The sequence below is a fragment of the Argiope bruennichi genome, chromosome 4 (genome assembly GCF_947563725.1).
Source record: "Argiope bruennichi chromosome 4, qqArgBrue1.1, whole genome shotgun sequence".
NCBI lineage: Eukaryota > Metazoa > Arthropoda > Arachnida > Araneae > Araneidae > Argiope > Argiope bruennichi.
In genome coordinates this window covers 124,526,958-124,542,745 of record NC_079154.1, presented here as the reverse complement: position 1 = coordinate 124,542,745, position 15,788 = coordinate 124,526,958, and the positions used below count along the sequence as shown (strand labels likewise).

The window sequence follows — 15,788 nt, the reverse complement described above, 5'->3', positions numbered from 1 at the left end:
TAAAATATTTTTCAGTTTCAATAGTTACAAACTGAAATATTTTAAATTTAAAAAAATGCTAGTTCTTGTACATTTTTTTAAAGGTACCTCACACTGTATTTAACAGAATGAGGGATCCGAGTTTTGATGCCTATATTAATTTCTGAAAAAAAAAAAATAGTTGATCTAAATTTCGTGAAACTTTTGAGAAAATATGAGATTTTTTTCACTTTGAACAATTCTAATCAGAGTTTCTATAAATCCATCCTTTATTCTATTAAGCATGCATTTAAGAGTGAGCAGAAAAAATTTCATACATTCATAATAAAATGTGATTGACTTAACATTTTTATAGCAAACAGAATTTTGGTAAAAAGCAAACCGAAATAAACGGCTTTAAAGTTTTGAACACCAAAAAAGATGCAATAGAAGCAGATCATATCAAGCTGATTTTTTTCTCAGAACAATGATGTCACATTTTTAAGTCCTAAGATATCAATTTTATTAATATATTATTATCGTATTTACAAATGACCATTACCATATATAGGGATTATTAGAAAAAAAATTTCACTTTTTTTCAAAATATTTACTAAATGCTCTGCAATTCTGCTTATCACATATCTAATAATACACAGCAAGAATTCTAGATCATTTCATTGAAATTGAAAAGAAATTCGTAATTTTGAGCATGATTATAATAACCAGTGAGAAATTCAATCGAAAAGAAAAGCGGAAAGCGGTAAAACTGTAAACAAAGATTTAATAGTTACAGTATCAAACAACTGGCCTGCTTTTTATTTCATGGGGAAAAAATTAAGCGGCTTGGTTATTTGCACATGAAATAAATTTTATATAAACACTGGAAGAGGGAGCGGCACCTGATATCAAGTTAGACAAAATAATTCCATATCTCACTACATACTTGTCCAATTGTTTTCAAATTTTTAGATTGATAAGCAAAAGGTTCAAGGATCATTTTTCACTCAAAATTCTCAGGATACCGAGTCCCCTTAAGTATCAATAATCGTTACTTTGTGTCGTAAAAAGTTAAGTTGTTTAGTAAGTAAACTAAGCAAAAGTTGTTTAATTTCATGAAGTTTTTTTCCGTTTTCCTAAGCGTTGTGATAGAAGTGGTTGTACGTAATACCCTTCATATCTTCAATTTGCCTATTAATCTAAGCTAAGTTGGAGCACTTGCTGTTTTGGAGACAGATTCCCTTACAGCGTTAAGTAAATATTTAAATATTTTGTAAACAGTGTTTTCTTTTATTTCATATATAATTATAACGCATATTACATTTTGACATGAGCATCATTTCATATAATTTAATTTTATAAATCATGAGGTAACTTAGCTTGAAAAGGAATAAAAAAAACAAGGGACTTATGTAATGTCACATTTTTCGTATTTTTGTCATGTTTTTGATATGTTCTCATAAGCGTATTTTTAAATGAATCATTTTAAGATTTCTTTTTATTATTTCTTTATTAACCCTTCAGCTGCGTATCCCGCGATTTCCATGGTTTGGCAATCAGTCCATTTTCTATTGCATCTCGCGTTTTTCTCATTTTAGTGTGCTTATTTTTACGATTACAAATTTTCATTATATCATATTATTATCGAGTAACATGTAGTATCAGTTCAATTTGTTTGAAAAATATTTGAGCTTACTTGCTAACATTGCATCTAAATAGTGATTTTAAAAATTATGCAATAATTTTAAGCATATTTGATACTTATTTATTATTCTTTAACTGCATTTGGGCATACACGATCTAGATATACAAGTTAAATAACAATAAATTGCGCATTTTCATATTTTGGATTCATAAAAGTTAGGTATAAAAAATCACTTATTACAGGAAAAGAACCTAAAAATGAAAATATATTCTTCGAGAGATTCTTTAAATATCTAACTTTTTGTATTGGAAAAAAACCCCATTTAACCTCTTTTTCCTAAAACAAATATACTTTTTAATGAATTAATGTATGTCAAAAGAAGCTAACAATATTCTTATTTTAAATCAGCTTACTGATATTAGTTATCTTCATTAAAAACAAGAAAATGTTAATTTCTAATTCTATATTTTCTACAGTTAATAGCACTAAAGGAATATTTTATAATTTTACATGGGTTTTTCTGATAAAATATCTTTAAAAAGATTTCAAATTATTATTGTGTTCTTTCTTCTAAATAAGAAGAATTTCTTGGGAAACTTTACATTATTTTTCGCTAATATGCTTTCGTCAGCTATAACAGCAGGACGTAAGAAAAAAAAAAAAAAAAAAAAAAAAAAAAGGCCTGATTCAGCTTACGCGTGCATTTTGCTTCTGCGCCTGACCACCGCTGGCTCGATAAGCACTCCCTCTCCGGCGATCCTTCCATGATAAAACCGCGGAAGCAGGAGAATCGACACTTAGCACCCACTAACAGATCACCTTTGTCGCAAAAGATATGACCGAACCTGGGTTTGGGAGGCTTCCTGCAGTGGATACCTGAAGGGTGACAGAAAATACATTTATTTATTTTTAAAGCATTAGATCGTACTTAGATAAATGTCTTATTCTCTATAAAAATGAACAATGAATGATTAAGAAATAAAATAAAATATCCACTTGTAGTATAGTTATAAAAAAAATCACCGTATAATTTAGTTAAAAATGTCTGATATTATATTTTAAATCAATTAGGTTATTATATCGGATATTCTCACCCAAGAAAGTAAGTCATAAACAAGCAGAAATGGTATCCCTAAAGTTTTTTCAAATACTCTCTAGTAAATTTGTCATAACAGAGAATTACGATTTTACATGGCATTGGCTTTTAATAGTTAGAAATATTAACCTTTGCAGTGAATTTAGCATTTTTACTGAATCTATCGTATCATCCATCCTTGGCGAGTTAATTGGCGATTCATCACTGGTATGCTGTTAATACAATTTATAGTTTAGACGCGTTTTTATCAACCGATTAAAGATTCGACAGAAAACTTGCACTTGTAATAGTAAAAACCCGTACCAAATTTGATACATTTAAGTCATTGCGTTTTTTAATTATCACGTTTAGATGTTTTCGAAAGTATAGACCGACCGACAATCAACCCGTAGTTGGATTTGGCTCAAAATTTGATAGGTGCCTATACTAAAGACATTAACCCCTTACCTGCCGAGGATAACTTGCGAGATTCGGTCCCCAGTGCCACGTATATATATACGTATATAGTTATTTGTGAGACGTATATACGCCAGGGACAGTTAACACATTGACTTAGGGAGACGTATATATACGCCCGCGGCAGGCAAGGGATTAAATCTGTGTACCAAATCTTATCCTTCTAGCTTTTTTAGTAACATTATGTTAACTTATATTCGAATAATCGGGCAGACTTATTTCCTCTGAACATATTTTATTCAAAATTTGATAGAAATCTACAAATTTGGTATAAAGACTGTATATCAACTTTAAACCGTGTAGTTTAAGTGTTTTTCAGTTATATTTGTTGCATGCAGACAATGTGTTTCCCGAACTCAGGGAGATATAAAATGAGGAGATTCTCTACCCTACATATAAGAGAAAATAATTATATATTGAAAAATGTTTTGTTGAATGAAATTGTTTCTGATGTAGATGGAAATAATAAATTTTAACTGGAGTCAATTCATCTTAGTGAAGTTTTCCTTAGTGTTCTATGTCTTCCTTAGTCTTTATTCCTTTAAAGTAAATTTCAATTTTTTGTGATTTAATCCTTTTACTTCTTCTTGTTCTTATTTTAATGCTTTGCTGTAGATTTTAACCTTATTTCTGTTCTTTGTTTATGATAAAATTTAATTCATGAAATTGACGATTTCTTACTAAACGTTTGAAAATCTGTCAAGGATTTTTATAATCAGTAAACCTTTTCTACGATGTTTCAATCAGCGTGGAAAGATTTGGTCTTATATACAAACGAACACAACAAAAATTCTATGAACTAAACTATGATATAACTTTTTTTTGTTCCAAATTGAAAGCTTGGTTAGTGATTAAAATTGTAAAATCTCCTTCATTATAAAAGCACCATTTTCTTTTACGTTTTCATCTTTAATAGCTGCCATTTTTACAAACAGAAATTTTTACTTTATCTTTAGTAATGCTATTCACTCATGAGATTTGTTCCGAAGTTTGTTTAGAAGGGACTTCAAATTTTCTGTTCCCTGTATGGCTTTAGTGGCACGGTTGCGATGAAGCGGATTCAAAAGTTTCTTAAAGAAATAAATTTTAGTTATTTTGTTAAAAATGAAAGGTTTCTGATTTTGATTCTTTGGTTGCATTGAACGCCATTTTAAAATGAAACTAAAAATAAATGTCAGTATCAAATTTTAAAAATATATAATAATGAAATGAAATCTTACTTCACACATTTATATTATATATTATGACTTATGTGATTAAAAGGTTATTAATATTAGCTGCTATTAATATTAGTGATAATCGTCCAATGACAATTTACTCACTTTTACCGGTTATTGTTATTAATAATGGATTAATAACATTAATCGCAACACACACAATAAATTCAATATCCATGTTATTAAAAATAATTATTTCCTTTCCAATTAAACCCCATTTAAAAAAAAACGCCTTAATTACTGAGTTGTGCAGATCTTACATATTTCTCATGAGTTTACAGCTCTAGCTTTGTCTTAAATTATTATCCAAGAATTCTTTAAATTTTTTTTGCAGTATGATTTTCGAAATAGCGGAAACATTCCTTAAGCCGTTAAAAAAAATCACCAATTCCCTCTTTTATTCTCCTTTGGCTTCTAACTATTAATCAACGATTTGAACTTTATATTATATATATCTGTGTGTGTATATATATATATTACTATATCACTAAAGATACAATATATATATTATATATACATACTGTATTTTTGGTTTAACATTTGATGAACAGAATGAATTAAAAAATCTGACATTTTCGAGCTACAAGTTAAATATTTTTGGATTTGACTTAAAAAAAATATATATATTCAAAATTTTTTCGGTATTTTTTGTAAAATTTGGAAAACGTTAAGATATTTGCAATAAATTACATAACATAACACTTACGTCGGCAGACAGAATTTTTGCCAGACCAACTCCCATTGGCTAGACACGTTCTTATATCATTTTCCTTGTCGACCAGTTCGAATCCCTCTTCGCACAAGAAATGACACTCGGAGCCAAAAACTTTTTCGGAGTTTTCACAATCTCCAAAAACGAACCCGTTGGTTGGCTTTTGAAGAGGTGGGCATTTCTTAACTGAAGAGAAGAACAATGAATAATGCATTAAGATTTTGGGAAGAAAAACCATTATATTAAAGTCTCGAAAGCTGAATCTAAATTGCTTTTCGTATTTTACATAAAACAATGGCGAAAAAAGATTTTTGATGCGTGTTGATGCGAGGGATGAAAATATTTATAGTGAAATTCGTCTATTTTTTTGTATATTCTTTTATTTGTCGTGTTTTTATAAATCCGTACCATTTAAAGTTTTCTGTAAAGTTTTGACTTTACCTTTCTATTGTTGAGCTGTAAATTTAATTCGAGGTGTTATACAAGCATTTGCGTTCATTTCTGAGTTGCAATATTTCACCATATTGTCTGTCACTTATTGATCGAAAGAAGGTATTATTTACGTGTTAAAAACATATTTCTTTAGTTTACGAAAAAAAATTTGTATGAGAATAGCTTTTATTTCATTATTTTGATATTTTTCGACTGCAATAATCATATCAACGAAAGGTTCAGTTAAGATCTAGAATAGGCCATATGTTTATAATCTCTTTTTTTTATCAACTTCGAAAATCCTAGAATGATAAAAATTTTAGTACAATAAATCAAACGTATCTATAATATCGTTTTTTCTTTAATGTGAAAAATATTTCATAATTATTTACTATTTTTTAATCTACATGATATAACGTTTGTTTTAAAAACTTAACTCATGATCATTTTAATACTTTTTAATCAATTTTGCCTTCTATTCTATAACCGAAGTTTCAAATCATAAATATAAAAAAATCAAAATGTGTGTTATTATAATAGTTAATATAACATTAATATGTGTGAAATTTAAATACTATAAATAATATAATATAAAAAATTAAATATTTGTATATTTAATTTTAAAATAATGTATTATATTATTGTATAATATAATAATGTATATAACATAATAATATATAATAATAATGTTGTATTGTGTCTAATGGCACTTGTCGTTGACAAGCCGCTGAGGATGTCAGCGATTTTAAGCCGAGTGAGCGTCTTTTGTTTTTTAAGTAGCGCCATCTAGGACCAAGAGTACGACTTAGCTACTCCGTGCGTCACATTCGCTTGAACAACCCCTTTTTACAGCGGAGCACATTCACTCACCTTACAGATAGAACACAGAAGAAGCGCAACAATCATGTATTGTTTTTAAGCATTTATAATAATAGTTTATTATAAATACTTTAAATAATAAATAGGTACAATTATTATTTTGTTAATATAAAAATATGTGTATATTATAAATACTATAAATTTAATATATTTATATTATTAATTTTTATATATAAATAATGCGCCTGGAGTTATTTTAATTTTAATAATTAGTTACTTTTAAATTATTTGTGCTTACTCTACACGAGCTACTTAAACAGACAGAGAATTCTATGGCGATAATACGAAAATAAATTTTCTTAAAACATTTGCAGGTGTATTTAAGGTTAGATAATTTTACCTTTATGCACTTCATATTAAGTATATGATTTTTTTAAAAATTAATCGCAAAATTAATTCCTTTTTTATTGTGCGCTTTTATGGGCTGCACTTGTTTCCAAATTTAAAATATTTTAAAATTTTTAAAGCGATGTTCTTCCCTTATCTTTCTGTAAACATATTAATCATTTTCCTTAGTAAGAAAATGTTGATACTGTATAACTTTTCATCTTAAATGACCGCACTTGAAAAATGTATACTCCAGGGAAACAAAACCCTTTTAAATTCATATAGCTTGATTTTTGCAGAAAAAATTGACATAATCTAAAAAAAAAAGAGTTGCTATTTAAAAGAAAAAAAAGTGTAGTAAGATGAGAAAGAAGCCTATTTCCAGGGTTATAAGTAATTGTGAACGTATTCATTTAAAACCAGTCATATGATATTAGTAAATGAATTAAGCTAGCGAATGATGACGCTCAGACTGTTAAAAAATATCTTGAATTAATTAAAATTATTATTAATCAATTTGAATAAAAGTAATAATAATTGAAATTATTATTATTATTATTATTTTTGCATCGGTTTCAAAATCGTTAAAAACATGTTCTATGCAAGAAGACGATTCAGAATCATAATCAGATATCGTTTGAACAGATATAAAAAAGATTAGAAATACATTACAACAAATTAGTATTACTTTGTAATATAACATTGAAAATAAGAATTTTCAAACTTTCAGAATAAATTGTTTATAAGGATTCAGTTTGCTTACGTGTACAAGGTAGACCTGTAAGGGGATTCCCTTCATATCCTTCTTGGCAGACGCAATCCTTGAGACTCGTACTAGCCTCTCTCGTGGTTGTAGATCCTGCAGGACATGATGTGCACTGCTTGGCAGGTTCTAACTTAGATTTGTACGTCCCCTTTGGGCAAGCTAAAATGGCATTTTTAAATTTAATAAGTTTTTACGTTAGTAAAAAGGAAATGATTAATCCTAATATAAATAAAAGTTAATACATAACGTTTCACTTCTTTTCCTAAGCGACAGAGTAGATTTCAGCCAAATTTTGTACACATATTCTCTGACACAAGAGAAAAAACATTATCACTTTTTGAAATGTGAAAGTTACTTAAATTACTTAAATAGTTAATCAACCCCTTAAAGGGCCATTTTTTTCTAGTCATATTATGTTAAAATATTTTGAGGCTTGAAATTAGAATAAGAAAAGGGATTCATTTAGCTTATTAGATAAATTTAATTTGATTAATTAATTTGGTTAATTAATAATTAAGTAACAAATCAAGACACACCATTTTGTGTAAGATAAAGAAATGAAGCATCTAAGTTTCTGACTTACTAAAAAAATTTGTTAGAACTTATGCCAACTTACATAATTTCATACCAAGATTGATAAATTTGGTGGGAAGCATACTTCCCACGGCCTTAGAAAGGGTCAATTAGAAATTCAAATTTTACCATTTTTCAGCAATAACTTCGAAACAAATTTTCATAAGAAATATTTTAATACCATTTTCAAAAGTTAAAATGTTTTTATTTAAAAAAAATATCAGTTTTATTTTTGTATCAAATTTCACTCCATTATTATTAATTAATTTTAAAAATTAAATACGTTAAAATTAATGTTAACAATGAATTACTAAACCAAATACTTCAAGATAATTTGGATTTTCAAATTTCTACTACTTTAATACTACTTTTTGGCCAAGTTTTCATTGGGTTCAACGTATTGGTTTAACAATGCCTAAAGGTAAACAAATGCCAATCACTGAAAACGAGGCCAGGAATGTAAAGATATTGCGATTAAAAGAAGCAGACATATGTTAATTACATCCGAGAAGTTAAATAATATTTTACTTAATTTCCCCACAACTTCGGTGGAAAATAATCCGAAAAAATTTACACTATCATAAAATTAAATTTACCATATCAGCGATAGCAATTTTATTTTTGCACAATTTTTCTTCAAATTTTTATTTATTCTTTAGAAAACATAACGCAGACGATTTTGAAATAAGAAAATTTGAAGTAGGTTCTCGCTTTCTTGATAACCTTAAGCTTAAACCATTACCATCAGTTTTTAAAATTTCTCTTTTATTTCAATAAATATGTCTTAAAAAGAATTTTTATATTATAATATTTTATACAAAAAGAATTTCATGTTAAAACATTGTATATGAAAGGCTTTTAACACCGAGCAAAGCTGGATATATCTGTTAGTAGTTAGTAAAATTATTGATAAGACTGAAACTTAGCCCTATGTGATCAAAGGGTAAAAGACGCTCCATAATAAAGTCATGTATACACTCACGCACACTCATACACACATTAAAATTACTTTAATATGTGTATGAGTGTTAAAACACAAAACTTTAAAGAACGCATTCAAAACCCAAAATTCATATCACTTGGTGGGAAATGAAAATAAAATTTCTACACTTAGTTCGAATTTATTTTCTTATACTTTTTAAACATCATGCATTGCCTTGAATAGTATCAAGATAGTAAAAAAATATTTAGAAAATTTAGATAGGAATGCATAGGTTAGGATACAGACAGGAATTGATGGTTATTGTTTTTCGAAACAATATTGTCAAAATATTCATATATCACCAACTATATTTCACTTCCTTATTTATTTCACATAGGTGGAACAATATATCATTTTCTGTGTTGTAGAAATAATCTTAGATATTCTTTTCATTCCTTTGGGAACTAGAAAATGTTATTTTAATGTATTGTACGGATCACTTTGAAAACTTCGAGTTGTTTATTTTTATTTATAAAAAAAATAAGTTATCAGAGAACATGCAAAAAATCACTGAATTTACTAACAATAAGATATGACAATTCAAAGGAATGTAGAGATATATTTTTTTATTTATTTGATAAAGATATTTTAATCGTCATGAAAATTTTTCTTAAATAATATCTACTGGAAACTTTGCAATCTGTCGTTTACTGTATATACTTAGTATCATAGTATACAACAGTAATTAATGCATTACCCTCCTAAGATGCAAGACTAAGCTGCACAGTTCCATTTTTATAGCACATAAAAAAGGAAAGAAAATACACTTTTATACTGCATTTTTATGCCCATCAATATCAATAATACTCAGAAAAATGCATAGTTTTACTTCAGTAAGCATATAGTGATACTTGGGTTGCTTTAGAAAATCTTCAAAATGGCGTGAAAACATGAATTTTACATCAATATCATTTGGTATAATATCTATAAATTTTCTTTCAATGGTGCGTCTTAAAAATATTTATTCATCTCTTAGATGAGCGCCGGTGTGTATATTATAACTGGCATCATACAAAAATATTAGTGTGTATTTACTGAAAACATTCTAAGGCTATAAAGGATTTTTTAATAACATAACATCTATTAAGTTTACTTTCTAAACTGCTGTATAAGGTTCATAAAATCTTTTTCTTAACTTAGAAAATTTTGAAAAAATATTTTCTCACATTTTTTTGATTTTTTAAAAACATATTGACGCTATTAAAATTAAAATGAGTAAAATATCATAAGAAGCCGATGAAAGATTCTCGCATATTGAAACATTTATCAGAATGAAAGATTGTTATCAAAAGCTATTTTAATATTACACACACACACTGGTGTGCAAAACTTAAGCAACAATGCAAATTTTAAGCAGGTAGCCTTGAAATTGCAGAAAAGGGGTTATTGCTATCAATACAATGAACACACAATTCAGTAGAAAGGGGATGCGTATGCAGCCCAAAACTACAAGGAAAGGAAAGGAAATGCGGAAGCGCAATTAAATACATTCAGTGCAAGTGAGTTTTTTCATGAAATATGGCTAGAAGAAATCACCTGGACAGCTTCAAACGTGGAAGAATGATCGGAAAGCTGGGAGAGGGGCGCAGTTTGACCAGTCTAGCTGAAGAGTTCGGAATCAACAAAAGTGTCGTTTCGCGCGCTTGGAAAACCTTCTAAAATATAGGTATAATTGTTAGAAAGGTTAATGGTGGCCGCCCTAGAAAAACAACTGCAGTGGATGACCGATATATCGTTCTGCAGGCGAAAAGACACCCATACCAGTCAGCAAGCGCTACTGCTCAGCAACTGTGTGCATCAACAGGACCACAAGTGTCGCGGTTTACTGTGGCCAGATGCCTTCACAAAGGTGGCCTATTCGCCCATCGTAGTAAACGCTGCATCCTTTTGAAAATTGGCCATCGGTGCACCATTTAGAATGGAGCACAAAAACTGGACATCTCATCAATGGAGTCGTACCCTCTTTACGAATGAGAGTCGTTTCTGTGCCACAAGTGATACTCAACGCCATTTGATTTTTTTAAAAAAAGGCCAGGACACGGTTTCGTCCCAGTAACATCATGGCAAGAGACCGCTATGGTGGTCCTGGAGTTATCGTCAGGGAAACATTATGCTGAATGGGCTGACTGAGTTCTACGTTTTCGACCAGTATACCCAGTATACTAATTTTTAGATATTTATGTTCTCTCTCTCTCTCTCTCTCTTTCTTTTCACCTTTCAATTCATTCACTTCTTGGCTAATTATAATGGCCGATCTCCATGGTGTCATCTGAACTTTATATCCTTTTAACCCCAGCTACTTTACATTGTATTTAACCTTGCCATTTCTTACATATTCATAAGGAGTATCAGTGTTTGAAACTGCTACACAATTATTTTATCTCAGTAATATCAATAATGAGAATGAAAGTAATCTAAGATGGTGCAATACTAATTACTTTTAAAACATGCGCATATAATTATGACTTAAGGAGACATTTTTATTAAATATTTGGATTTAAAATTTTTTAGGGCCTAACTTGTTATTTCGAAATATTTGAGTCTAGATAATCACAAAAAAAGGCACTTGAATCTTGCATCGTATAATTCCTATGCAATTCATAATCCGTTTCACGCAACAAATCTGATTAATAAACCGCATGCTAAATTTAATGCATGCAAATTATTGTTACTTTGAATAATAGACTCATAGATAAATGGATTGCCAATTTTCCCATTTAGGAATTTGGGCATCCCAACCTTTTACCTTCTGTTTTTTCCTGGCTTCCAGCTATCGTATATCACATTTAAAGAGATAGACACATTTAGATACGATAAACACATTTAGTTAAACATTTTCCGACTCATTAAAAATTAAAATTTAGGAACTCATCAAAGTTTAAAAGTAAAATTTTTCGATCATCACAATATTTTCACAAAATAAATTTTGAATAAGAGTAAGTAAAATAAATAGATTCAGTGACAGTCGGTATTTGAACTACTACTTTCCTTCGAATTCAATCTTAGAAAATTCTTTTCTCGAATTTGAAATTAAATTATTTTTTAAAACATCGCCGTTACGATTGCCAGATTCTATTTCAACAAATACGTGAACTATTTTTTATGCCTGTATGTTTGAAAAAAAAAATAACTTTGAAGATATCTGCAAGGAAGCAAAAAAGTAATCATCACATAAAAGAAGCATTGGAAGCCATCCACATTTCCATTTTCCAAGCAGTCATTTCAAATTTGGAAAACAAAATCAATGCTTACTCTAGGGGAAAAGAAAGATATTTGAAATATTTCGTTTGACTTGGAATCTAGAAATTTTTCTTTTGCATCAGGAATCTATTTTGTTCTGACAATTTTGTCATTTTCGTATTTTTATCTTTATTTTTTAATGTTAAATTTGGAAAAGAGTTTCTTTTTTTTTCATTTCAAAAAGAATTTCACTGAAAGGAAAATTATTCATAAGAATGGAACGAAAAGATTTCGAGCATCGTTCCTCTAATTCAACATGAAATTTGAATAAATCTACAGTTGAATGGATGCTTTTAAGTTTTCCTGTTGAAATACAACTCCACAATTTTGGGACAAAGTTACCTCATTCTTGATTTAACACAGTGTTTATGTTATTTAAAATGATTTTATTTAGTTTTATTTAAAGTAATTAGTTACTGTCAAGAAAACAATTAGAATCATGATGTTTTCAGTGGAGTATTAGTATTTTTTTTATTAGTATATGAGTAATGAGTAAAAACTAATAGTCTCTGAAGATTTTGTAAAAATGTGCGATTGAGAATGCCTTCAGGAAATAAATAAACAATTACATCTTTCTCAAGGAGAATTAAGCGAACTGAAAATACTTCGTGTAGAAAAAATTAAATTTACAGCAAATGGCACGAATAACACTATTTATAAAATTTGGGTTTTGTTAAATTAGTTCTAAAAAATTGTGACTGAAAATACTTCTCTTCGCCCATTGTTTGGAAATTTCGCTTCTTGTGAAATTTTTATATCAAATCAACGAAACCCCGTCTATTGTTTCTTGAATATAAAACATCAATTATACCGAATCTAAAAAGATAAAGGGTTTTTCAAAGTAATTTAGAGATTTTAATTAATTACTAAGTTCAATTAATCAAAAGGTTTTGGAAAGTTAAATGGTTCTGAAGCTGTTTCATTTGAAATTTATACATTTGTTTAAGCCTTGTGTGTGTTTTTTTTACAAAGTATTTTTTTTTGTTTAGTTGGACCTGAATAAGATTAGAATTATTTCTGTACTTTATGTGCTTCAATTTTTGGAAAATAAAAATAATACTTTATTATTGGATCTTTTATCACAATGGTTTAAAAAAATGTAGTATTTTTTGAGATTAAGGTAGCTTAGAATATTAAAGTAGTTTATAATAGCTTAGAAGATAACGTTTTAAATAAAACAATCAGCTTTGTTTGATGCTCAAGTAAATTTTTCTGCACGGAAGAATAGATTGGTATTTGAAGTAAGCGGATTCATGCCGCTGAGGAAAATTGATCCACCGACTAAGTTTATAAAAAATAAACATGTTAGGATCAATGATATTACTACATCTTCTCACGCCCCGGGTAAACTTGAAATATGTCGCTTACATTTACGAAATGCATTAGAGACATAAACCTCAAAATAAATCCAGAGAAATTTTTTTGACGAATCTCCACTTTCCTCAGCTCAGTTTAGTTTAGTTTAGTTATATTAACCTCCCGTTCAAAGCAACACTAGGGCTATTTTGGGACGGACCTCGTTATTTTGAACCGTGGTCAGATGACGAGGGTGACACCTGAACTGGCATCCCCCACTCCACACCACACCATGCCAGTGGAAGGACGTTTGGTCATGACGGATTTAACGTGCAACAGACCTCCTTACACGACGGTTCTTCGGTGGAATCGGGTCACGAACCTGAAACCCGCTGGTTCCGAAGCTGAGACCTTATCACCAGGCCACCGCGGCCCTTCCTCAGCTCAGAAAAGCACACTTTTGATATTTGTCTGCATATTTATCTCTGAATACGATAACTCAAAACCGTTTCGAACAAGATGAATGAAATTTGGTATGTAGTCTTTATATCAAATTTATAATTTAAAAAAAAATCAAATTATAAATAAAATGCCTGAAAAAAATTCTATCTGAATACAAGTTAACACGACAGCTACATAACGATGAGATGAATAAAATTTGGTGTACAGATTTTAAATCTAAAATGTAAATATGTATAATATTTGAAACTAAATTTGTATGTTTGTCTATACATAAACAGATGTATATAAACAGGATAACTAAATAAAGCAAAGACTTAAATATATGTAATTTCATATGTGATTTCGTGATTGCATTTTTAGTTTTACGTCAAGCTTTTGCTTCAATATTTTTATTTTGGGGGGGGATGTTCGAAAGTATACATTTGGCGTTCTGATGTTTGTGTATAAACCGCATCTCGGCAATTAATTGTTAAAAAACAATACCCAATATTATGCCCTAATAAGCGCTTACATAATTACTGTACGCCAATGTCATGCAGTTAATAATACACAAGTTTATTAACTAGAAAGCACGGCCGCGGTGGTCTGGTGGTAAGGTTTCGGCTCGTGAGCCGTAGGTTTCAGGTTCGAGACCTGATTCCACCGAAGGTAAAGGGGTCTGTTGAAGGTCATGTAAGCGGGTCTGTTGCACGTTAAATCCGTCAGGGCCAAACGTCCTCCCGCGGGAGGTGGATGCCAGCTCAGGTGTCGTACTCGTCATCTGACCGCGGTTCAAAATTGCGAGGGCCTTCTCAAAATAGCTCTAGTGTTGCTTTACAATGGGACGTGAATATAACTAAACTGAGGAACTAAACCACTCCGGCTGGTTTCAATAACTGAATCATTTATAATATCATTAAATTGTATTTCTCGAAATAACAATTGTATCTACAAAAAAATATAGAAAGATTCTTTAACCGCAAGCTGGTTATAGACAATCTCGGTTAATTAAAAAAAAAACTGTTCTTATCACTTGCTACATTTATGAAAATTACTAAAAAAATTCCTAAGATTATGATAATTTTAAGAGCGAAATAATCCGGATGAGACATGATAGTCATTGCAGATCTTCTTTCCAAATTTCAGCTTAATCTTTAGTAGTTGAATAGAAATAAAATATTGAAACTTTTATATTTTGGGATAAAATTGCTTTTCGTCCAAGTCACTTTTATGGTGAAATAGAGATTCATATTTGCTTGTTTAATAATTGGAGAGGAGGAAGAAATGCATATTTCTTTGATCACGCATGCATATGTAATTTTAATTATAATAAATAATGCAATTGCATTTGTGAATGTCGACATAAATGATGGAATTTTTGAAATCCTATACAAATTGTTAAATTACCTGTAAAGTGAAGAAATCCGTTCTCATCGAAATGTCTCTTCATATGAGTATTACACGAGTTTTCGTCACTTATTGACAAGCACATTTACAGACTAAAGTGAAGAATATTTATTTATTATATGGTTCTTTTTATTCTCACAATGATTTAGATAATGCCCCTATTTTTTTTATCTATCAAATTGTTTCCACCATGGCTAATTTTACCACATTTTCTTACTACTGCCCGAAGCGGACAAACTTCCCAGCTCTTCTGGTTTTAAATTTGTGATAAATGTCAGCGTTATTTAAAATGCAAAAGTTGGTCGTGTTTGATGAAATCGCTAATTTACACTTAATTTTAAAAACTATAAATTCCACGAAA

At 29.5% G+C, this 15,788-nt stretch overlaps 1 protein-coding gene across 2 annotated transcripts in view; it reads right to left on the bottom strand.

Moving 5' to 3' along the window:
* The window catches only part of LOC129965699 (sushi, von Willebrand factor type A, EGF and pentraxin domain-containing protein 1-like), a 132,867-nt gene that overhangs the window by 96,919 nt on the left and 20,160 nt on the right, over positions 1 to 15,788 (bottom strand). For both annotated transcript variants that reach the window (XM_056079810.1, XM_056079809.1), the window contains exons 5-7: positions 7,486 to 7,647; positions 5,079 to 5,270; positions 2,300 to 2,479 (exon numbers count right to left, since the gene is read on the bottom strand). In XM_056079810.1, coding sequence (XP_055935785.1) covers positions 2,300 to 2,479; positions 5,079 to 5,270; positions 7,486 to 7,647 — 534 coding nt within the window. The remainder of the gene's footprint in view (positions 1 to 2,299; positions 2,480 to 5,078; positions 5,271 to 7,485; positions 7,648 to 15,788) is intronic.